Source organism: Babylonia areolata, chromosome 3, assembly GCF_041734735.1.
Source record: "Babylonia areolata isolate BAREFJ2019XMU chromosome 3, ASM4173473v1, whole genome shotgun sequence".
Classification (NCBI taxonomy): Eukaryota; Metazoa; Mollusca; class Gastropoda; order Neogastropoda; family Buccinidae; genus Babylonia; species Babylonia areolata.
In genome coordinates this window covers 23669202-23693980 of record NC_134878.1, presented here as the reverse complement: position 1 = coordinate 23693980, position 24779 = coordinate 23669202, and the positions used below count along the sequence as shown (strand labels likewise).

The 24779-nt window shown below is 40.5% G+C and overlaps 1 protein-coding gene across 4 annotated transcripts in view; it reads left to right on the top strand.

The window, feature by feature from the left end:
* The first annotated feature begins 8461 nt into the window (after positions 1–8461).
* Positions 8462–24779, top strand: part of LOC143279860 (cytochrome P450 2B4-like) — a 17267-nt gene continuing 949 nt past the window's right edge. Inside the window, exons 1-7 of one of the 4 annotated variants that reach the window (XM_076584119.1) lie at positions 8510–8594; positions 8953–9381; positions 15241–15607; positions 18522–18818; positions 20227–20469; positions 21083–21523; positions 21964–24779. The exon at positions 21964–24779 is cut by the window's right edge and continues 949 nt beyond it. In XM_076584119.1, coding sequence (XP_076440234.1) covers positions 15265–15607; positions 18522–18818; positions 20227–20469; positions 21083–21523; positions 21964–22145 — 1506 coding nt within the window. In that variant the 5' untranslated portion in view covers positions 8510–8594; positions 8953–9381; positions 15241–15264 and the 3' untranslated portion in view covers positions 22146–24779. Of the gene's footprint in view, positions 8595–8952; positions 9382–10810; positions 10905–15240; positions 15608–18521; positions 18819–20226; positions 20470–21082; positions 21524–21963 lie in introns of all 4 variants that reach the window. The other 3 variants (XM_076584120.1, XM_076584121.1, XM_076584118.1) reach the window with 3 other exon arrangements.

The following is a 24779-nucleotide window of genomic DNA, read 5'->3' as shown; positions in this document are numbered from 1 at the left end:
TTTTTGTTCACCTGGAGATTCGAACTGAGCTCTGTCTGCTGAGTAACGCAGACAAGCAGTTCTCAGTGTCCAGTTTTTATTTCATTTTATTTTTTTATTGGAAATATACCCACTGACTGTAAACACATCCAGTGACGACGGATTAAAACGAACTGTTCATCGAGTAAAGCTTCCGACTGAAATGAGCAATGGGGACCAGTTAAGCCTCTTGAGGTCAGTGACTGTGCAAGCAATGCTGATAGTGATTATGTCAGCTAGTATTAACAGTGTATGAGCAGTGGCCTATTTCAGGTTGAAAAAAAAATTTAGAAACACACACACACACACACACACACACACACACTTTACATCCTATATATGTATATATATATCAAACAATGTGAGAGTGGGGTCAAATCATTGAACAAAAATCTCCTCACTCCTGTGTGCATCCGTTTGCCAACTGGAAAGGATTTTCTGCACGGTTGTTCCTTGTACAATACTACTGTTTCCCCGTCCTCAAATTTTAAGTCACTTAATTTATATTACATGTTTTGAATATGACCTTGCCTCTCTGTTTTAATTTTTTTTTAAACTCAATACATTTAGCTTGGGATCCTTTCAGGTATAACGCTCAATATTTATGGACCTATCTTGGATACCCATCAGATAATGCTAAATATTTAAAAAGCTATTTGAATAACTTTCGCAGACAGCGTATAATATCTATGAAACTATCTTGGGTTGCTTTCAGAGATAGTACTAAATATTTATAACTAAGACTGTACTTGATTCCTTTCAAAGATCGTGCTTAATATTCACATACCTTTCTTTGATTCCTTTCAGAGGTAATACTCAATGTTTACAGAACTATCTTGAATTTGCACATGTCTACGACAGATGGAAATGATCGCTGACAAGTTGCTGAATTCTGTTTGGTGTCTATGCACAGCGAGAAATTCTGACCAAGTGCGGAGTTTATGATATGCAAATTGTTTTTGTTTGTTTTTGATGAAGTGAAACGTTTTACATAAAAATCATGTGATTCACGTTCATGTAAATTGTAATGCTCAGTATTCGATGAATTAGAAATGTCAAAAAGAAGTGTGTGTGGTGGTGGTGGTGGTGGTGTTTAAATCTCCTAAACAGGTTTTTAATGAGCCTAACACAATCATCAGCTGCACAGAAGACGAGCAAAAGGAAAGAAAAAAGCAACATATGGTTCAGTTCAGTCATCATTTGAAGTACATTACAGATGGGTTTCTGGTCTTTCTCATTTTCAGTAACTTTTTCCTAATGAATTCCCCGAGTTAAAAGTCTATGTTATTAGATATATTTGTTTCTGTCACTGAACGAGGGGAACCGGGAATCTTTTTGCTGTGTTGGCCAGCACCACAGAAAGAGACCGCCAGGGTATTCATTTTTTATGTCGCACGTCAGTGTATGTGTAGCACATGTGTGCTGTGTTCACAATCATTTGTATGTTATCAGTGAATGTGTGTGTGTGTGTGTGTGTGTTTCTTGTCGCATCAAATCAAATCACTTTAGGTGCAGCCCAGCGCACAAAGGGGCCATTTTAGGGCTGACAACTAGTTCAGACAACTGGTTCAGAGAAACCGAAATAACTTTAAACGGTTAATCAAAGTAGCATTAAAAAACATCAACTCACTTATGTCTCGTTCAGTCATTGTATAACGTAAATAAGATAAACTCGCCTACTTTTCGTTAAGTCCACGTGTAACGTAAATAAGAAACCCACCGACCTTTCTTGCGTTCAGCCATTGTTTCACGTAAATAAAAAACTCGTTTCGTTTAGTCTATGCATTATTTCAATCAAGTTAAAAACATGTAGTTCCTTCAGGAACTGGGAAACAATATCCGGAGGAATATCCCGGAGCAAGGTTTTCCAGGAGCTAGCTGTCAAATGTTTGTGCCTAACATAACGCAGATCACGGCAGTCAGTCAACAGATGTTTTACACTGAGAGGCTGGTTGCACAGCACACACCATTCAGATTCTTCATCTTTCATGATAAAGGAATATTGTCGGACAAGAACGGCCTGTATGCAACCTGCAGAGGACGGTCTCCTCTTTCCTGTTTCATAGAACAGAAGGAATTAAGTCTCAGAAGTCAGGACGCATCTGGAATAATTTGTTGTCAGCCTGTAACTTCCATTCTTCCTGCCAGAGGTGTTGCACTTAGACTGAAACTGGAAAGAGACAAAGTGGCAGGTTTCTCGTCATTATTCTGAGTCAAAGCGCACATTTTGTGACACATTATACCAGGGGAAGCTGTTTTGCGGGTATGGGATCTCTTTCGTGCGCTGAGAGTATTATGCACAATGAAATTCGATATAAAGTTTCACCCAAAAGACTACCGCCCACACCACCACTCAAAGTCCAGCAGAGAGAGAGAGAGAAGGTGTATTTTCTGGCCCTTGAGTGGCTAGAACCCTTGACCACTTGATTCACGAGGCCACCACTCCAGAGAAGATATTGCGTTGAACACGAATTTTTGCATATACAGAGCAAATTATAGGGAATAAATTGCCTATTGTACTTCTTATATTTTCCAGTACTTTTCCTCCTTCATCAGGTGGCTACCCTACGTATCGAGAGATCTTTGTGCATTTTTTTCTGTCGGTGCTGATTTCTCATACAGGGTACAGTCCAATTATTTTAGTCGTTATGTGCATTGTGGGCTTTTCACTTCATTCTGTGCGTTTTTGTTTTTTGTTGTTTTCTTGTTGCTGATATTCTCTTGGGATTAACTTTCACAGTTTATACTCCGTAATGTTCGTACCAACCTGATCACGATAATGTGATATTCTGTCCATTCAATGATGTAAAATTGCAAGCCGTATAATATGCTGCTTTTTCCCGCTTGTGGTTTGTGAATATTTGAACATAATTTTCATTTGTCCACCGTTCGTATTTTGACACAGTATGAGTCACACATAAACATCAACATGTATTCATTCAAACGCAATGGCCTCCCTCGAAAGCGATGCCAGACTTCATTGGAAGCATTCGGATACTTTGACGTTAAACGGGCGTTTCAACTGTCAAACATAATATACGCTATGCACAAAGTATGAACACAAGATCAGTTTTTACACACACACACACACACACACACACACACACACACACACACTCCATGAAATGAATGACAAAGTAGCCTTCCCCAGCAATCAAAACTGTGCGCACCATCTCGCTGCTTCTGTCGCAGAATACTGGGATGGGATGCATGAGCGACATTTGCAGCTAAGTTTGCTAGGCGTTTTAAGAATTCTACGTCCTTGCTAATACAGTCGCCATTTCAATCATTTGCCTTCTGTGCTAAAAATGTTTACTTAAGTTTTTATTTTGTCATTATTTCACATCAATTTTTATGTTTATGCTTTACACCAACTAACGATAGGCTTTCAAGGCCTGGTTAGCGCGTTGGGTTTATGCGAAGGTCAAGCATGTGCTGCATTAAAAAAAATAAAAAAATAAACAACTCTACGACAGATGTGATGTAGCGTGTATGGATCAGTCCACACGCTCTGATGCCTCCTTGAAACTGAAACTGCAAAGCAAAGTTTGCGCTACTAAAATGTATCGTGCAGCCCATGTTCCTGCTTCGATAGTTGTTACGACGAAGATTTGTTTCGGTCTGGGAAGATTAACAGCTAAGAGTAATGGATCTGTTTATTCTTGTTGTATTTGTTATTGTCGTCCTTGTTATATCGACACAGAGATTGTCAGTACCATTTTTAAAAGGTTGTCCATAATTGTTTTCATACCCCGACTCCTGTATTTATTTATTTATTTGATTGTTTTGTCTAATGATAATGATATTATCATTATTATTATTGTTATTAATATTATTATTGTTTCATATTTTGTCACATTCCAACATTAACTTACTTTACTGACCGACTGGCTGGACTTTCCAGTAAATCTGTTTACAAACTGAAACGGAAGCTTACCGTCCTTGGCTATTTCTGTGTTTTCACCATTAAAATACTGCTCAAGTTGTATTTCAACAATTAAAAAAAAAAAATCGTGCTTACCGACTGTCCCCCGAAATTTTAGATCTTTCGATATTTCTCGTCGATCTCGTTTACTTCTTAATCATTTATCACTACTTTATTTTGTTTTTAAGTTTGTGAGGTTTTTGCAGCTATTTTTTCCCCATTCTATGATTATGTTTAACACAAAGCTACGGTAGCTCTCAAGGCCTGATCAGCGGAGATCAGCACCAGCCACTCTTTACTATCATTTTTCAGCAGATGGGGTTTAGCGTATATGGATCACTCCGCCGGCTCTGACACCTCCTTGAAACTGCAACTGTATAGACCGAGGAATTAAATCCCTGCTCATGTTATCCTCGACTGTTCGGCTGTTCAGTTTACAAGTAGATACAACCGATCAAGGCATAACCCGACATTATTCGTTCCCACTTGCTGAAAGCGTAGTAAAAAAAAAAAAAAAAAAAAAAAAAAAGAAAGAAAAAAAAAGGAAAATAAAAAATCCAAGTCTCACACTTGGCATGCTTCACTACAACCCAAAGTTCCCGCTATCATCAGTATACCAATCAACACACTTTGTATATATACATGTACATAATTCTCTCTTTCTCTCCCTCAAACACACACACACACACACACACACACACACAAAAAAACACAAAAAAAACAACAACAAACAAACAAAACAAAAAAAACAAGCACACACAAACACACAGAGAGAGCATTGTGCATTATATTTGTATGATTCTGAGCTCGTTTAGATTTCGATGCGATATATTCCAAAGTAGAATCCTCTCTTCATTCACTTGTTATTGAATATTATATTGATCGATCACTATATACAGCATTCAGTAACAGTACACCGGCACACTTTTTGTTGACGGGTGTATACCATTAACGTTTGAACTTGAATTTTTACATCTCATGCTTGTCCTCCGAAATAAATAAAATAATACAAAGATCTCCCAGTGATCATCTCTAATGTCGCGTGTGCTGCTTTATATCACTCACCAAGAATTGGGTAATCAAGAGAAGCACATTATGTTGTCCTCGTAAATTTTACACGAGTAGACACTGAGGCAAACATTTCAACTCTGGTTTCTTTTTTCTTTTCTTTTCTTTTTTTTTTTTTTAATTTATGCATTGTGTCGGACTATATTCAGATATTCTTTTGAAGTTTTGTTTTGCCGGGCCTGTGGATATTTGTTTATTTGTAAATAGCTATGGTAAAAGCCTTTTGTGCTTTAGTTGATGTGTTTCTTTTCTGCTCTTTTTCTTCCAGTTGGCTTATATGACTGCTTTGACTTGAAAAACTTTAAACACGACTAAAGGAATAAAAATTGAATGTCAAAAGCCTACTTTTGATTGTCATGGCCTGGACACATGCATGCTCTCTCTCTCTCTCACACACACACACACACACACACACTCACACACACACACACACACACACACAGAAACGCGCGAAGACAGGCACGCCCATACCTCCAAACACTGATAATGACTCCGTCGACACCGCCTGCGAGCACAGTGCAGTAGACGTCAGTGAATTTTCTCCCGGTCGCGGTCGCACACCTGAACTGAGTACTCAGCACACCACAACAGTCCAGAACAGACACCCCGGTAAACATTTCTCTTCAATAGAAGGCGAAAGCTGCCACACGCATTTACAATCACCGAAACAAATTACTCTGGAATTATCCCCATAGAAATCATTCCAACCAAAGCTTTCATTTCATTTGTGTCGTCATTTGTGTCGAACTCACGTCATTTTGCCTTTTTTTTTACACAGCAACGATCAGTCTGAATGCACTCGCACGTTTCTTCAGCAGACGGAGGTCAAACATCTGTCAGCTGGGATTAAAAAATTTTGTCGTTTGGCAGACGTGAACTAATTTAAAGGGAATTAAATCCACTGAAATAGCAAACATTTTCGTAAACGAGTTAAGTCCCGCATCTCTTTTTTGCAGATGACGCTCTGTCTATCTGTCTCTTTGTGTGGAGAAAAAAAAAGAAAACAAAAACAGAGAAACAGACATGAGCTATCTGAACCAAAAATAATCTCCAGTATTTTTCTCGTGGCTGAACACTGTCAGTTCACCCAGTACTATCAGTACTTTGAGAACTTTAACTTAGAACTGTTTACATTTCAGGTACGTTTGGTACGCATGTACTCTGACAGTGAATACTGATCGAGAGTGAGTATTTCAGTGCAATCAGTGCTCACTGCAGGTGATTTTAAAACGAAATGGATACACATTATATAAGTGATGTGAGGACACGCTCTCGGCTTCACTTACATAATTACGCACATACGGTTGTCTATTCACAAGGTTTGCTCTGTGGGGACCAAAACATTAGGTATGTACATGTAGACCTTTTCTGGCAGAAAGTCGATGGCTTATCCAATGTATCGAAGGTCAACTTTCTTTTAAGAGTAAAACAACCGCTTGGTTACTTTTTTTTTTTTCTTCTTCTTCTTTTTTTTCCTTTTTTTTTCGTATATGATTAAGGACTCAGTGACCATCTTAACAAACTTCTGCTTCTGAGTTGTAGTGGTACATGATCCATGTATAACATTCTTTTGTTAATTTTATTTATTTATTGGTCTGCAGACCATGATGATTCCAATTTAAGTGTGCATTAAACATTTTTCTTTCTTTCTTTCTTTCTTTCTCTCTTTCTTCCTTTCTTTTCTTATCTGTTGCCGGCTTTGTTTTGTTTCAGTGGACCGCCTCAGCTTGCATTCTGGCACACTGGTTGATCAGCCCTTCTTCATGAGTTCACATTTTTTACCTCCGACTTCATGCACAATGCCCCGTCATTGAAGACCTGTAAACATGTTCCCGAAGGTTGCCACCTTGTGGCCGGGGAGTGGAGGCCGGGGAATTAGGGTAGAGGGGTTGGGTGAGGGGGGTGGGGGAGGGGGTGTGCCTCAGGGACGACGGTCGGGCCACCCAAACCGAATAAGTCGAAAGGTACAGGCCGGTCAGAACGGCGATCTACTGGTCCTCCTGGGGTCACAGTGGTATTCAAGAGAACATTGAACTTGTGGGTACAGTTTACCTGTGGGTAAATCTGCATATGATGCAATGCCCATTCGCCTTGCCTCGTGCAGATTTACTGACTCGCAGGTACATCTTTATTCGCAGGTACGATGTTCTCTTGAATGTCAACCCCAGGTTGGGGACTGGGTACAGGGCTGACAACCCGGTCACATAAAAAAATAAGAAAAAAACAGCTTTGTAACGGGAACAACAACACTGAGAAGAAACCAACACTACTATGTGTAATGGGCCTCCAGAGTCAACGGAAGATTGTCGAATAAATGACAGTGGTGAAAGTCGAAAGGAAGCCACTGACTACTGCAAGACGAATATAGGTAGGTATTACAGCCAACGAAACACTGAGGAAAGCTGGCCCAAGGTACATCAGAGATGACTCGAGACGCTACAAACCTATTGGTGCATAAACTCGGAATCAGTGAAATCAGATCGGACAGGATCATGTGGGAAAGCAGATATAAAACCAACACAGGGGAAACAGTCCTCTACAACTCAGGAAGAGATGGCAGCCGGCAAACACTGACCATGATGGAGTAGCCATCGTCTTGAAGAAGGAACAGAGAACTGAATGTCTGATGGAACGGATACCTGTCAACAGCAGACTCATAAAGGCTAGAGTGAAATGGAAACACATCAACACCACATTCAACCAGCGTCAGTTGGTTCAAACAGCACCCATCCACACACACAAGCGCATGTACACACACACACACACCCACACACACACACACACCATGAGAGAGAGGGAGAGCAAAAGAGAGAGCGCGAAAGAGAGAGAGAGAGAGAGAGAGAGAGAGAGAGAGAGAGAGAGAACATATACCATAAACATTTGCCCCAGAAAAAGAATTGATAGAAAACCCGGCTTTGAAGGGTACGTGCTCTCTTGAAAACTTTCGAAGCCGCTGCAACAAATCGAGACAGCTGCACCAGGCACACACGGCATAATTCCTGCTGTTAAAAAAGAAGATATTTTCACATAAACCCAACACGCTGCTGGTCAGACCTTTAAAGCCTTCCCTAGGTTTGTCTAAAACATTAACATAAAAGAAATCAAATTATTATCAAACGTTTCTTTGAAGAAAGTAAGTAAATATCTTGAAGTATATTAAAGTGAAAGATACGTAGAAATGGGAGGCAAATGATAGAATAAAACAAGAACAGACACACACACACACACACACACACACACACACACACACACACACAGATACACGACGTACATGCAACATTTTACAGTACGCCTCACAGACAACAAGGCTCGACCCTCAACTCTGACCTTCAGTTGCAAAGGTAATGAACTCAGCACAAGGCTACCTTTTAAGAGAACGTCAGTACCGATAAGACCGCCTGTACCGAGGATGTGCACTGAAAGTACTTGCTTGTGTGGCCACAACTTGACCCGCTCGGAATAAAAGCCCAGCCCGTCAGCCTCTGTTGAAACACAGTACTGCCACACTCGCGCTGCTTTCGACAAACAGTCGACAGTGTTGACTTGCAAGGGGCAAGCAGCTCAGTTCAAATCCGGTTGGAAGGTATGTAAAATATACCTACTGTTATATGTTCTTGCTTGCATGGTTTTTATTTACTTTTTTTTTTTACTTATGGTTTTATAACCACTGCTGTGACAAGAGATCCCTGAAGAAAAACTGTGGCCGTTTTTGCCCTGTGACCCTTCCACTTCAGTGCTTTGTCTGCTGCGTTCTGTGTCGATGGTTGGTGCAAAGCGGTTGTGATTGTTTTCCATCAACCACCAAACGCTGATATTGATCACAGACACTAACATCTCATTGACGGTCGTCTTAATTAAGACGTCACAATATACTGTGTATGTTTCGAAGCATTTTGACAGAAAACTGACAGTGGTATTTGTATTTCTTTTTATCACAACAGATTTCTCTGTGTGAAATTCGGGCTGCTCTCCCCAGGGAGAGCGCGTCGCTACACTGCAGCGCCACGCATTTTTTGGTATTTTTTCTTGCGTACATTTTTATTTGTTTTTCCTATTGAAGTGGATTTTTCTACAAAATTTTGCCAGGAACAACCCTTTTGTTGCCATGGGTTTTGTTTTTTTTTACGTGCGCTAAGTGCATGCTGCACACGGGACCTCGGTTTATTGTCTCATCCGAATGACTTGCGTCCAGACCACCACTCAAGGTCTAGTGGAGGGGGAGAAAATATCGTCGGCTGAGCCGTGATTCGAACCAGCGCGCTCAGATTCTCTCGCTTCCTAGGCGGACGCATTACCTCTAGGCCATCACTCCACAGTGACTTCAGTGCCTAGCAACAAGGAGGTTGTCGATCGATCACCTGAGTTACCAGGTGAGTTAAATGTCCCGCAAAGTAATTTATTTTCTAAAACGGCTAGTTCAACTTGAATTTGACAAGCTTATCGATGTCAAACCTTTACAAATATCATGTAGAGTCTACTCCTAGCTGTCAACTTCAGAAAAGTAATTGTGTAAGCAGTAGCGGTTATTGCCTACATGTAATATATTGCATGAATAACCACTAACTCTCTCTCTCTCTCTCACACACACACACACACACACACACACACACACACACACACATGCACCCACCCAGGCACGCACGGCACGCACGCACAAACACACACAGATGCTAAGTATATGCACACAAAGCGACAAACATACACACACATGCAAACATACTGAAACTTACTGGAATTTAAACCATCCTAAAAGTTTCACAAAATCTTAGTAAAGTAGGCCTGTGCCAGTGGAGCTTTTGTATTTGAAAGTTGAACCTAACATTTGCTTTTTAGCCCATATAAATATTTCATTCAGCTTCCACACAGTTGAAAATACACTGCTTCAATCGAAAGAGTATCTTTTGTGATATTTCTAATTCACTATAACTGTTCATAATTTGATATATGATTGATGTAAATATTAGCTAGCCTTAAGTCATGCCAATGAAATTAGTACTTTGTTCCATGAATTGATCTAAAATGGTGATCAATTGTTACACTTAAATGTGTGTTGTGCATTTTGTAGGTGTGTGGGGGAGTGTACAACACACACACACGCTCACACACTCGCACGCACGCACGCACTCACTTACACACCACAGACTTCTAACTGTAAAGTACATACACAGACATACACACAGACATGTAAGTTTAAAGTGTTAGACAACTGTAGCGGAAATAACACTTGATTATAGTTGAAAATCATTTTCATATATATAGAGAGAGATAGATAGATATAGGTATATATATATATATGTGTGTGTGTGTGTGTGTGTGTGTAAAAGTGCTGCACTGAGTTTAAATGTGTTTTACAGATTTTTGTTTTACTCACATTAATGGCTCATTGTTGTATCTCGCCGGTATTATAAAAAAACAACAACAAAAAAACAAAAAAACCCAAAAAACTAAGTGTGTGCAACTTACCGAAAATAAGAGGGGATATTGTGCCTTTTGTCTGATTAATATGCTAAGAATAATAATCTGACTAAAGTGTAATTCTTCTATACTATATAGTAACATGGATAACTATAGTGATAGTGATTTGGTGATGACAAGACCATTTGCTTTATCTCTCTCTTCATACTGATCAGCCCAGCAGTAGAGGTAAACATATGCAAGTAAACTCTCCTGTCATCTGACTTTTAAGAGTAAGAGGGGGTTATGATATGGGGAGAAGGTATGCTTGGTGTTGGAGAAAGCTTTCAATGACAGTGCATGTTTTCAATTGTGTGTTCCTAGTTGTTGTTGTTTTTTCCACAGGTTATTGTGCAGTTACTTCAAGATGTGTGTACAACAATAAAAGAAGATCCTTGCCAGCCTTCAGATTTGCAGAATATTGTCTTTAGTTTACAATGTAAGCAGAGACATTCAGTTGTGTGATGTGAAAAGGGTTTGTGGGTGAGCGGTTGGTGTTAATTCTATCAGAAGGGGTAGAAAGTGGAAATCAGCTACCTCATAAATCATCAGATTGTTGATGTTTGTATGCAGAGTGGAGTTTTGGATGAGTATGAGTGGTTGACATTTGTTCAAAGTGCACAATCTGTTGTTGTTAATCACATGCTTAAAAAAAAAGAAGCAAATTATGCCCACACACTGTATAATTGGCTCTTGGCTTTTTACTTTGATTTTCATAGATTGCTCAGTTCCTTTGACATTAAAAAAAAAAGTTCAATTAGTCAATCACTGATATTTATTCACAAATAATTCCTTTTATCTTCAGTATTATTTTCTTTCTATTTCTCAGTGATAACTGGTGGCATAAATGAACTACTAGCAGTTATGGGTTGATTTTTTTATTTAGATATTTTTGCGCTGAACATAAATGTGTTTGTTCTTGTATAAATGTATTTGAAATAAAAATATGAGTAAACCATGCCACCTCTACGTTGTTGTTGTTTTCTGACAGTCTGTGTCTGCATATGTCACGGGGAACTGTAGGCCTTGAAAATGAGAGGTAAAGGGCAGAATATTTTATAGTTAAATATCAAAAGAAATAATGTGTGTCTGCACATTCAGGGAGGAGGGGACTGTTTGAGAAATACAAAAACTGAATCTTGATTCCTGTTATGGTATGTTTTTCAAATGCAAACTGGAAGATGAAACATAAACTATATTAACTTATGATCATAGTCCATCCGCCCCCAATAGACAAACTCAACACATTCTACTCCAGATTCGACAAACCATTGTCTACTCCTGACGTGGCTGCACCCAAAATCACCCCCACTCCCCCTTTCACAGGCCAAGAGAATGAAGTCAGACGCCACTTCAGTCGTTTGAAAATGAGAAAAGCCCCAGGCCCTGACAACATCTCACCAGGCCTTGAGAGGAAGTGTGCAGTCCAACTATCTAGTGTCTTCACTGACATATTTAACATGTCCCTTCAGTCTTGTGTGGTGCCACACTGCTTTAAGAAATCAACAATCATTCTCGTTCCAAAAAAGCACAGCCTAGTTGTCTTAATGATTACCGTCCCATCGCCATCAGTCGTCAGGAAAACATTTGAAGGCTGGATTCTATAATTCCTAAAAACCTGCATTCCTCCATCTTTTGATCCCTTTCAGTTCGCCTATAGAGCTAACAGATCAGCTGAAGATGCCATTAGCATAGGTCTCTACCACGTCCTCAGACATCTCGAAAATTTTAACAGCTATGCCAGGATCCTTTTCATTGACTACAGCTTTGCGTTCAACACAATAGTACCATCTAAACTATATTTTAAACTGAAAGACCTCTCGCTGCCTGAATCAATTTGTGCATGGATCCTAAATTTTCTAAGATGCAGACCGCAAGTTGTTAAAGTTGGTGACCTTACTCCTCCACATGCATTCTCAACATAGGCACCCCACGGGGATGTGTTCTATCCCCACTGTTGTACTCACTATTCACACATGACTGTGCAACTCAAAATGAATGTAACACCATGGTCAAGTTTGCCGATGATACTACTCTAGAAGGGCTGATTACGAACAGTGATGAGTCAAAATATAGGGAAGAAGTACTGGAATTTGTCATCTGGTCTGATCAAAACAACTTAGAACTCAACCTATCAAAAACAAAAGAATTAGTTTTAGATTTCATGAAGACCACTTCTGACCCCTTACCACTTGTCATTAAAGACAAGCAAGTAGAGATCATCAGCGAATTTAAATTTCTCGGACTGGTCATTTCCAACAATTTGAAATGGGAGAAAAATACCCAAAGAAATTGTTAAGAAAGCACAACAGCGTCTGTACTTTCTTTGGCGCCTACAAAGATCGGAATTAAACAGGAAATCGTGGTTGATTTCTGCCGAGCAGTCATTGAAAGTGTGCTAACCTTCGCTATTACTGTTTGGTGCGGAAACATTTCCAAAGCAGAAGTTGCAACCCTTAACAGAATCGTAAAAACTGCCACCAAGATTACCGGGGCTGATCTACCTTCTCTAGAAGACATATATTATAAGCGGCTACTCAAAAAGCAAAATCAATTAGCCAGGACGAATCACATCCAGTTTTTGGGATTTTCGAGATGCTCCCCTCTTGTCGACAGTACAGAAGTATAAGGACGAGAACCAGTCGCTTCGCCAATAGATTTTTCCCCAAAGCAGTCAATGTCCTGTCTTTCGAACAAACCCAGTATGTATTTTTAGAATTGTGCAATCAACAACCATCAACCTGAACATCTAGTCATCAGCCCCATCCACATGTAATATGCGGCTTCTGTTCAAACGTGTGTGTGTGTGTGTGTGTGTGTGTGTGAGTGAGAGAGAGAGAGAACAAACGAACGAACGAAATTTTATTTTACGAGGGTAAAGGAGTAAGCACAAAGTATTTGTTTACATCCGGCCCTCTGGGCAAGAATAATAATTGAGAGAGAGAGAAAAAGCGAGTGTGTGTGTGTGTGTGTGTGCGTGCGTGCATGCGTGTGTGTGTGCAGTGCGTGCATGTGTGAGTGTGCACATGTTTTTATTTTGATATGCACTTGAATATATCCTAATTTCTAATGTATCTGTGTTTGCGTATGATTTTCGATTTATGCACCTTGTTATATACTACCCTCCCCCCCCCCCCTCCCCACCCCCACCCCAATATTCCTTGTGACCCTGGTACACTTGGTAATAAAGACATTCTATTCTATTCTGTCCTAAGTTGATTTTTTTTTTTCAATGAGCTTAAAGTATATTTCTTCATTTTGTTGTTGTTGAATATTTCTGTGAGTGGAAAGATACCATGTTTCATCTGGGGTGATGAAAAGAGGATATTAATGATTAAATTGGCCAAATCATTTTGCATGCATGTTAACAGGAGGAGATAAAACAGTAATTGAGATTGTTTATTCTTTTAAAGGGAACAGCGTGTCTGTATCAATTTTTGCACATAAGACCTTTTGTTTCAAGGTGATTTTCACTTTCCCAAACTGATGTTCCTGAGAAGCTGTCTTGTGCTAAAAGGAAAATCTCTCATGCAGACAAGGAGAGAGCCTGAGGGAAATGTCATTCAGATTTCCACAAAAATATGGCAAGCCTTACAGAGACAACAAAATCGCCCCAGTTATCAGCTCGACCACTTGACACAACTGGTGACAGACAATCCAAAAATAACCTTTCACATTCATGGACTGTGTTTTACTGTTTGAAGCAGCCATTTCATTGTTGTCAACTAAAAGTAATCTAACAATCAATGACGATTCACTTTGTGAATGTTCCTCGATTGTGTGTGTAAACCTTCAACAATGTAAACAGCAAGCTCTCTCTCAGATGCACACACTCACACAAAGTCTCCAAGGCAAAAATCATGACATCATCGGTCACTTAAATAACACATAAACTTGTAAGAGTTTGGTTTTTTTTAAAATCCCACATCAGGTTTTGATACACCTGCATTTTATGTTAAAAATGTGTTGTTGTTTTGTTGTTGTTTTTTAAGTAGCAGAGGAAATGGATGTAGAACTACTTCCTGTGTCCTCTTCTGGTTGTGTTTTCTTTCTGAACCTTCACCCCATCTTCATAGACATGCATGCACAGACACAAGCACAAAATGATAGGAACTGTTCAATGTTTTCAACTTATGCAAATTGCAGGGCATACAGGAGCAGTTTGAGCTTCAAGGAGGTGTCAGAGCATGCAGACTGATCCATATACACCACACCTCATCCGTTGTTAATTCTTTTTAAAGGAGCAGATGCCCGACCATCGTTTCGAATTAATACACTGGTCAGGCCTTGAGAATTTGCAAACTTGTGGGATTGGAATCCTGCACTTTGCAAGTCGGCTATTGCGCCCTCTACAGGACCTCTATAGCGAAGTCCTTGTGCAGGGACGTGAAGCACCAGCGGCAGCTCTTGTTGCCCAGTGGAAAACTGATGCTCGATACCATGCCACCTCTCCGGCTTTCCCTGTTTGTCATAAACCAACGCATGCAAAAATGACTTTCCCATATACAAGAGACGGCGACTCCCCGAAACAGGTTAACGAAGTGTCAGTCGTATGGGAATTATCACCCGAAGACTATTGATGTGATTCTCAAAGTGATAATTATGTTTCCGTTTTGAATATGTTAACTGGATCATTCGTCTTCAGCTGGGATTAAGGCTTTACGAGCTTTTCAAGTTCTTCACCAAACCTGGCAGCCGTCAACAGACTTAGATGCTTTCACACAATACCCTCACTGAGGACATTATACAAAATGACTTATCATTTTCCTTTTCAGTTTTTCTTACGATCGTCCATCTCCATGCCGCTGTTATCTCTCGACCCCACATCTCTGCTGGTGGGGGCGGTGGTGCTGCTGTGTCTGCTGTGGTGGAAGTCCACACGACGACCCCCGGGTCTCCCTCCAGGCCCTGGACCCGCCCTGCCCCTGCTGGGACACCTGCATCTGATGCCAAAAGACCCACGAGCCCAGTTCTTGTCATGGAGACGTCAGTACGGGGACGTGTTCAGTCTCTACATGGGAGGCAAGATGGTGGTGGTGCTGGCCAGCTATTCAGCCATCCGTGAAGCCCTCGTCGCCCACGCTGACGTCTTCTCTCATCGTCCACACACTTTTATATTCGATGAGCTCACGAAGAGTAACGGTAATCATCACAGTTTGCTTGCTTGCTGTTCTTTCTTCTTCTTCGGTCGTGGGCTGCAACTCCCGCGTTCACTCTATGCACACGAGTGGGATTTTACGTGTATGACCGTTTTTACCCGCCGTGTAAGCAGCCATACTCCGTTTTTGGCGTGGTGCATGCTGGGTATGTTCTTGTTTCCATCACCCACTGAACGCTGACATGGACTACGGATCTTTAACAAGCGAATATGATCTTCTGCTTGTGTATACAAACGAAGGTGGTTCAGGCTCTCGCAGGTCTGCACATAATTATGTTGACTTGGGAGATCGGAAAAATCTCCACCCTTTACCCACCAGGCACTGTTACCGACATTCGAACCCGGGACCCTCAGATTGAAAGTCCAACGCTTTAACCATTCGGCTATTGCGCCCGTCGTTTGCTATTGACCCTTTCACTGCCAGTCAAATTAGAGTACAAAATTCCCTTGTGGTATAAACACAGAAAAGACAGTGGCTAAGAATAGGTGGGGATTCCCTCTGCGATGTATAGAAAATATGGCCTATCCTACCACTGAACATAAGAGCAGTAGGTTCACAGATAACAGACCAATGAATGGTCACCTTTCAGTGTCATGGGTCCTCTACCACGCCTGTGCGTAAATGCAAGCTTGGCGGTGAAAGGGTTAACGAGAATGACACCTACACAAGGATGGAAAAACTGTAATGTACTTACATTCTGGCTGAAACATGCTGCCGTGCATACCCTTACACATTTGTTTTAACATTAATCTCCAAAAGTATACAAACTTTGGTGATTTGCCGTCAACGTTATCCTTTGTGGGTAAAGTATGGTAACATGATATGCCGTGAATATATTAAAAATGTTATTAGTAATATTTACTTCCTCCACGATACACATGAGACGGGCAAATGAGTTTTCGTTCAAATGATACATGATAATTCCGTTAGAAAACGTCCTGACAAAACGAAGCTTTGCCGAAAAATGGGAGAGTACTGTTATCACGACTGTTATACGTTATCCATTTATATAATGTTCAAATACATCCGCCCCCTCCCCCACCCCCGATTCTATCATCGAATGGTGAAAGGCAAACTGCAAAGGTTCACCAGTTTGTATATCCAAGACGAAAGATGTATTATCAAATGTATAAAAGCCAAGTGATGTCCACTGCAGAAAGCAAGATCTGTTCACTTTCTTCGTCAAAGAAGTTGCAGGGATCGACTTCCTGAGCGACGTTCGGAAGGGTGATGACTCTCCATATTACACTGATAAATGATAAATAATCAGCCAATGACTTACTCCGCCACTGCAGAAAGAGATGGGCTGAGATTCTGATCAAGCCATGTGTGTGGAGTGATGGTCTAGAGGTAACGCGTCCGCATAGGAAGCGAGAGAATCTGAGCGCGCTGGTTCGAATCACGGCTCAGCCGCCGATATTTTCTCCCCCTCCACTAGACCTTGAGTGGTGGTCTGGACGCTAGTCATTCGGATGAGACGATAAACCGAGGTCCCGTGTGCAGCATGCACTTAGCGCACATAAAAGAACCCACGGTAACAAAAGGGTTGTTCCTGGCAAAATTCTGTAGAAAAAATGCACGCAGGAAAAAATACAAAAAAAAGGGTGGCGCTGTATTAGAGCGACGCGCTCTCCTTGGGGAGAGCAGCCCTAATTTCACACACAGAAATATGTTGTGATAAAAAGAAATACAGATACAGATACAGATCTCCCGGTAAAGATCGAAGTGCTCATTATGTTCGAAGTCTCAAATGAACTTTTTTTTGTTGTCGTGAGTTTCTGTTTAATTCGTTCAATTCTGCTGATTGCACAAACATTAATAATTTTTATTTTGATACAGAAAACTACTTGACAATAATTTCAAAATTAATTCTCATTTCATTCCTCTGTCAGTGACAACACAACCGTAGCTTTAGTTGTTCTGAACTAGTCTCTTGATTCAACGTTTGCGGTACCGTATCATATTCGAACTGCTGTTATCTTTACTCGCAGAAAGAAATAATAACGGACCTCCGCTCAACCCCCAGCCGAGTGACGTAAAGTGCCGATGCAATAGTCTTTGTCGTCAGCACTCGTTCTAAAACATTCCACATGGAGGCGACAGTGCAGATTATCATCCTTTCCATCACACCGAGCGGCGAGATCCAGGCTATTCAAGGGAAGATCAGTGTAAAGTAAATTTAGGCGTTCTGCGCTCAGACAGGAAAGTTCATATCAGTTCAGGCCCTGAGGGAAAATACAATAACATAAAATGAAGTAAAATAAGATGCATAAACAAACAAATAAATAGATAAGTAATTAAATCAAATTTCCCGCCTAGTGACGCGGTACTAGCTGGGGGAATGCGGTGCCAGCTGGGGAGTGCTTTTCGAAGTATCGACTGAGGTTTTATTTTGTTTAATTCACATAATTATCTCGCTCTGTTTTGTCGTGTTTATATCAGTTTTGATAACAAAAAGACATACTGGTCAGTACTATATTCATTCCTCATTAATTAGACATACGATTCGTGCAGTTCAACGTTTTTTTCGAGGATAACGGCAATGTTCGATGTTAACGGCACCACAAACGTTCATTCTTCACGTTACCTTGCTTCCACACACACGGTCCCTGTTGAAGCCAGCGACAAATGCTAGTTTTCGCCCTGTAAAAAAGTAATTTTCAAACAAAAAAAGGCGTTAGTCATGTACAATATATCATAAATAAGACACAGATGTCGACATCATTAAAGTTAGAATGATTTGATTTGTGTCTGGGGAGGGATGGAGGAGAGGGGGGGGGGGGGGGGGGGGCAGAGGGAGAGATTGATGGATAGACAGACAGACAGATGGATAGATAGAGACAGAGAGAGAACGATATATTTTTTTTATACCAAATCAATTTTCACTATATTCACAGGAATTGTCAGCTCATCAGGCCCCATGTGGAAGGAACAGCGCAAGACAGGCCTGGAGATTCTCCGTGCAATGGGCATGGGCAAGAACGTGCTGGCTGAGAAGATCCAAGAGGAGATCACTCACTATATCCAGGCCATAAAGGACCACCAGGGGGCGCCTGTGTGTCTTTGCCGACTGACCCAGATCAGCATTTCCAACAACATCTGTTCGATTGGTTTTGGAAAGCGTTTTGAGTATGGCGATGCCGAATTCAACAATTATATCCAAATCCTGGATGAAACCTTTAAGCTGCTTGGAGGTTTGTGATATGCCTCTTTTACATGCAAATGGGTTCTATTTCCCTGTTTTTACTTCGTGTTTGTTTTTTTGTTCAACTGTGAGACACAAGCAAAGCCGTTTGTGTGTGTGCGCGCGCATACGTTCGTGTGTGCATGTGTGTGTATGTGTGCGAGTGTGTGATTGTGTGCAAGTGTGTGTGATTGTGTGTGTGTGTGTGTGTCAGAGAGAGAGAGATTAAAGAGGGTTGTAAAGGTTTACAATTATCACCTATGGATAATTTGGTTGATTGATTGATTTGGATGCTTATATAGCGCCTATCCTCGGTCAGAGACCAAGCTCTAAGCGCTTTGCAAATACGGGGTCATTTGAACAACAGGCTACCTACCTGGGTAGGGCCGACTGACGGCTGCCACTGAGCGCTCATCATTCGTTTCCTGTGTCGTTCAATCAGATTTCAGGCACGCACACATACACACTTAGACATGTAACATTTGACATGTATGACCATTTTTGTTTATTTACGCAGCCATGTAGGCAGCCATACTCTGTTTTCGGGGGTGTGCATGCAGGGTATGTTTTTGTTTCCATAACCTACCGAACGGTGACATGGATTACAGGCTCTTTAACGTGTGTATTTAATCTTTTGCGTGCGTATACAAACGAAGGGGGTTCAGGCACTAGCAGGTCTGCACATATGTTGACCTGGGAAATCAGAAAAATCTCCACCCTTTACCCACCAGGCGCCGTCACCAAAATTTGAACCTGGGATCCTCAGATTGAAAGTATGCTCTGTACGAGAAAGTGTGATTATCTTTTCTTTTTCTTTCTTAATTTTTTTTTCCTAACAGAATTTTGACCATAGTGATGACCAAAGAAGAAATCCTTTGACTGCAGGCTATCCACTTACTGACCCACAATATTGATTCATTTATTGTTTCTTTGTCCTGCTAAAATTGCCGACCGGGGAAAAAAATGCCGTTTTGATTAAAAGTGGAATGCTGATAGTGGGTCTGTCATAATTGGCAGGTCTGGCACTCCCACCTTCTTATGCTACTGGCACTTCACAGGAATACCAGATCTGACCAGCTTTTTAACTCGTATTCTTGTAAAAAGAAACACAACTTGACCTTCATAGGTTAGATTATGAAAATGAAAAAAATACCAAGCTGCTTTTACAAAATTCAACTAAATAGCTTCCACGACACAAAGTTATAGTGTTCTGCAAAATTCAGTTGTGTTTTTCTCAAAACGTGTCCAACACTAGATATAGTCAGTTTTAGCAGTGAACGCTTGATGTACTATATTTCTATGTATTTGGACTCCTATCTATCAGTCTCAATGGCAAACAAAGTACAAAATTGTTTATCATTATTTCCATGCTATTGAGCAAATCTTTACAAGACCTGACTAATCACTGTTTGATACAGGAACAGCTGTCTTGAATTTTCTGCCTGTGTTGCGCCATATACCCGGTGACCCCATTAAGGTCAAGACTGCTGTGGCCAACATTGACTCTGTGCGTAACTTCGCTGATCAGCATGTAGAAAACCACCGAAAGAACTTGGAAGAGCGAACAGAGGACATGGTGGAAAACAACGATTTCATCTACAGCTACCTTCATCAGGCACAGATGCAGAAACAGCAAATGAATGTGAATACCACTGTGAAAGGTTTGTGTTCCAGATTTTGTATTCTCCCTCTGCCTGTATTTCTAATTTAAGCCCAAATGATAACAATGTTGTCAGTCTGCTCACCAACAACTGTGAAACCACTATTAAAGCGTGGCTAACTTTACATCATGGAAGCAATGAATAATATAGAAGACAATTGATCAACTGCTGATCTAGATTATTTCATATATGGAATGTGTGTGTGTGCGCGTGCGCGACATTATGTGTATGTGTGTGTGTGATACTATTGATACACAACATTTCATATTCGGGATGGTATTTTGATTTTACATCAATGGTCCTTGAAATTGCTGCCTCCTTGTCATCAGTGCATGACGCTAACCACTGGATCTTGACGGCTGGAAGTAGAAATGTGTCTGTGATATGAATAGAATGGGTCTGTCTGATTCATTGATTGGCCAAAGAATCTTTCTTATGACAGTACCAGTCCTGATTTATTTGAAACATATTGAGAAACCAGAGGTTGAAGAAAACATGAAAACATTTCTGAAAATGTCTCTCTAATTCATAACGACAGTTAATAAGAATCAGTACGCTAGTGCTATTAATGTTTCCACTCACAATAAAACCGATCGTTTCTCTGTTTTTTTAGGCGAGAACCTAAAGTATGTTCTGACTGACTTATTTGCGGCTGGGACAGAAACAACGTCTTCATCTCTGCTGTGGGCCATGCTCTTCTTTCTCCACTACCCCCACGTCCAAGACAAGTGCTTCGAGGAAATCTCTGACGTCATCGGACTTCACCGCCTGCCCACCATGAGTGACAGACCGAAGATGATATACTTGGAGGCCACCATCTGTGAAGTGCTGCGGAAAGGGGACCTGGTACCCCTGTCTGTCCTACATGCTACCTCACAGGATGTCAACTTCCGTGGATTCGTCATCCCAAAGGACGCGGTCATTATTCCTTATCTGGGCTGTGTCCTTGAGGATCCTGAAATCTGGGGAGATCCTGAGAACTTCCGGCCTGAGAGATTCATCGGACCTGATGGAAAACTGACAAAACCAGAAGAATTCGTTCCCTTTAGTACAGGTAACAGGAAGCAATAATTAAATGAGAAATGTTGTTAATTCATAACAGCACTATTGTGTATTGCTGGTAAGTTAAAAAGTGTTAGCATAACTTATTATGGACATTCTTTTAATGCCATGGCATTTTCTGAAGTGTAATAGGTCATTATCGAGATAATAAACCATGATTTATCTAGAGGAATGATGTGTAAACAAATCTAATTATGCCGGGGTTCAAATTCATACCTTTTAGGAGCAATACCTTCGTGAATTATGCTTGGCCATTTTTGTCACAAAGCCAAATCTGCATGTTTAATCAAACTATCCCCGATCTTTTTAAAGTGGTAATAAATAATTTTTATTATTTGTTACAATTTGGATTTTCGTACAATATTCACTGATGCTTCTTTCTGATTCACTTTATTGCTGAAATTACTGGGCTACACTTTTGACTGTTCACAGGTCGCCGTGTGTGTCTGGGGGAGTCCCTGGGCCGGATGGAACTGTTCCTGTACCTGGCCACTCTCATCCAGCACTTCCGCCTTCTGCCAGCGGAAGAGGGACAGCTGCCGCCTCTGGAAGGAGTGTTCGGACTGACACACACCCCACAGCCATACAGAATCCGTGCAGTGCCCAGAACTTGAAATTTGTGGTGATAGAAGCGTGAATAATCAGTTGGATGGTCAGTATCAATGGTTTCTTTGGTAAGATAAAATTGAAGAAATGACTACTTATGGTGAATGTAGCCTACACCACTCTTTTGAGTAGCACCTTCTGTAGAAACTGTTTTATTGTTGGATTAAAACAAAATGCTTTTTATAGAACACACACACACACACAGAGAGAGATATAAATGTCCCTTCCTTCACAGACACGCACACACTGACATTAAATATCAACTGCACTGAAAACAAAATTACATAAGAATTAAAATATTTCTTATTTTCTAACATAGAATTCTGTTCGGACACACTAAGGTATGTTCTGTTGCTGTTTTTTTGTGTTTTTTGTTTTGTTGTTGTTGTTGTTGTTTTAAGAAAGTTTATTGATGTATTTATTGTTTCCCAAAATGTGGAAACTAATGAAAACGCGAGAAATCAGCATAATCGACTTTATATTTTCTTGCTGAATGTTTTCCTTTCATATGATGATTGTAATGTGCATTGTGATCAAGGAAGGATGTACGGGGTATTCTTTTTTTTTCTTTTGTGTCTGAAAATGTGTTTTCTTACTGAAAGTTTTCCTTTTACATGATAATTCACATGCGCACAGCACGGGAAATCAAATCATATTGCAGCACAACGCAGCACAAAACTGGACACCAAAACCACACAACACTACACGACAAACATCAAGGTAAGACTCAAAGCATCGTATTATCCAAGAAAGAAAATACGTCTGCCCTGTTTCATGACACATCCTATCCATAACACGAGTGTCTGTCTGTCTGTCTGTCTGTTCTGACCACGATGTACAACGCTGCACGAACCGTATGTCTAATTAATTAGGAATCAATGTAGAATGTCGCTTTTGTTATAAAAGACTGTCAATGCTATTTTTAAAAGGTTGTCTATAACTGTTTTCATACCCCAACTCCTGTATTTTTTGGTCTCATAATGATAATAAATTCTACATCAGATAACATTTTGTTTTGTATGCCATTGTACAAAGATACCTCTTGAAAAGTTCTGGGAAATTGTGTGTTTGTTTTGTTAATTTTAGAAAGGCATTCTATACAATCAGTAGAAATATTCTGTGCAACGTACTTTGAAAAGGAGGTGTTGGAAGCAAAATGCTAAAGATGTTGCAGACCATGTATCGCAGGGTGAGATCATGTATAAGGTGCCCAGACAGTCTTACTGATTTTTTCGAGTGTGAAACAGGGTGAGACAAGGCTGTGTACTATCTCCCACATTATTCTCATTTTTTTTTATAAACGAACTGGCTATAGAAATTGCCCAGAATTGACGATATGGTGTACATGATTAACAAATAGTAAAGAGTGGTAACTCTCTCCATTCACAAGGTATACAACTTCAAGTCAGTGCTGCTTACGCTGCCGATTCAGCCAGCACACAGAAAAATAAAAGGTGCATTGGAACAAACCCAGACACTTCCTCAAAAACGAAGCGCCGGGCCTGTCCTTATACCGATCATTTGACATGTGCACACAGCAGCAAAGACAGAAGAAATGTGCAAACACAAATTAGCTTTTATTCAGGACTGGCATAGCCTCTTTAATCCTGAACAAGCCACACAGCACACATGGACACGCATATGGTGTACAGTTAACACCCGAGATAATCCCGATCTTGATCTTGTTATTTGCTGATGATGTAGTTCTAACTTCTTACTGTCCAGCTGGTCTTCAAAATCAAATTAACATGCTAAAACAATATGCTGGTAACTTTTCCCCGGAACTTCATCTTGAGAAAATGAAAACCATTGTATTCAGGAAAGGAGGGTTCTTGGGTGTAAATGAAAAATGGAAATACAGTAATGCATACATCAATGTTGTAAATAGCTGCAAGTATTAAGGGTTACGTTTTACAACCAAATTATCCCTGACGTGCTGTGGAAGAGCTTGCTACTAAAAGCCAAAATCAGAACAAGTCAACTACTCAGATGTCTTTGGAAGCTAGGAGAAGTACCCAGGGAGGTCTTTTTAAAATGTTTGATACGCAGGTTGTTCCTGTTTTACTATATGCCACAGAAATTTGGGGCTACCAACAGTTTGATGTCAATGAAAAGATACATATGTTTGTATGTAAAAGGTACTTAAATGTTGGAATGCAGACACCAAACAGTATGGTACTTGGAGAACTTGGCCGCTATCAAGTGCATGTGTTAGCAGCCGAAAGATGCATACACTTCTGGCTTAAAGTGTGCAGCATGTCAGAGGAAAGACTGCCCAGAAAGGCCTAGAACATGTTAAACCATTTACAAGAACTGGGCAAAAAGACGTGGGCGTTTCATATCAGGCAGTTGTTATGTGTCAACGGATTTGGAGATGTGTGGCAACAGCAGAATGTTGGTGATGTAAGATGTTTCCTCTTTACATTCAAACAAACACTGAGTGATCAACATAGACAGACTTGGCATGATACTATTGAATCCACAGACCGCTTTGAATTGTACAGTACTTTTAAGCAAACGCTCCAAACGGAAAAATACTTGTGACTATAACATGCTAAAATGTTACAAAAGATGCACACACAAAATTCAGACTTGGTATTTCACCCATCAATATACATAAACTACAGTACACAAAGGACGTA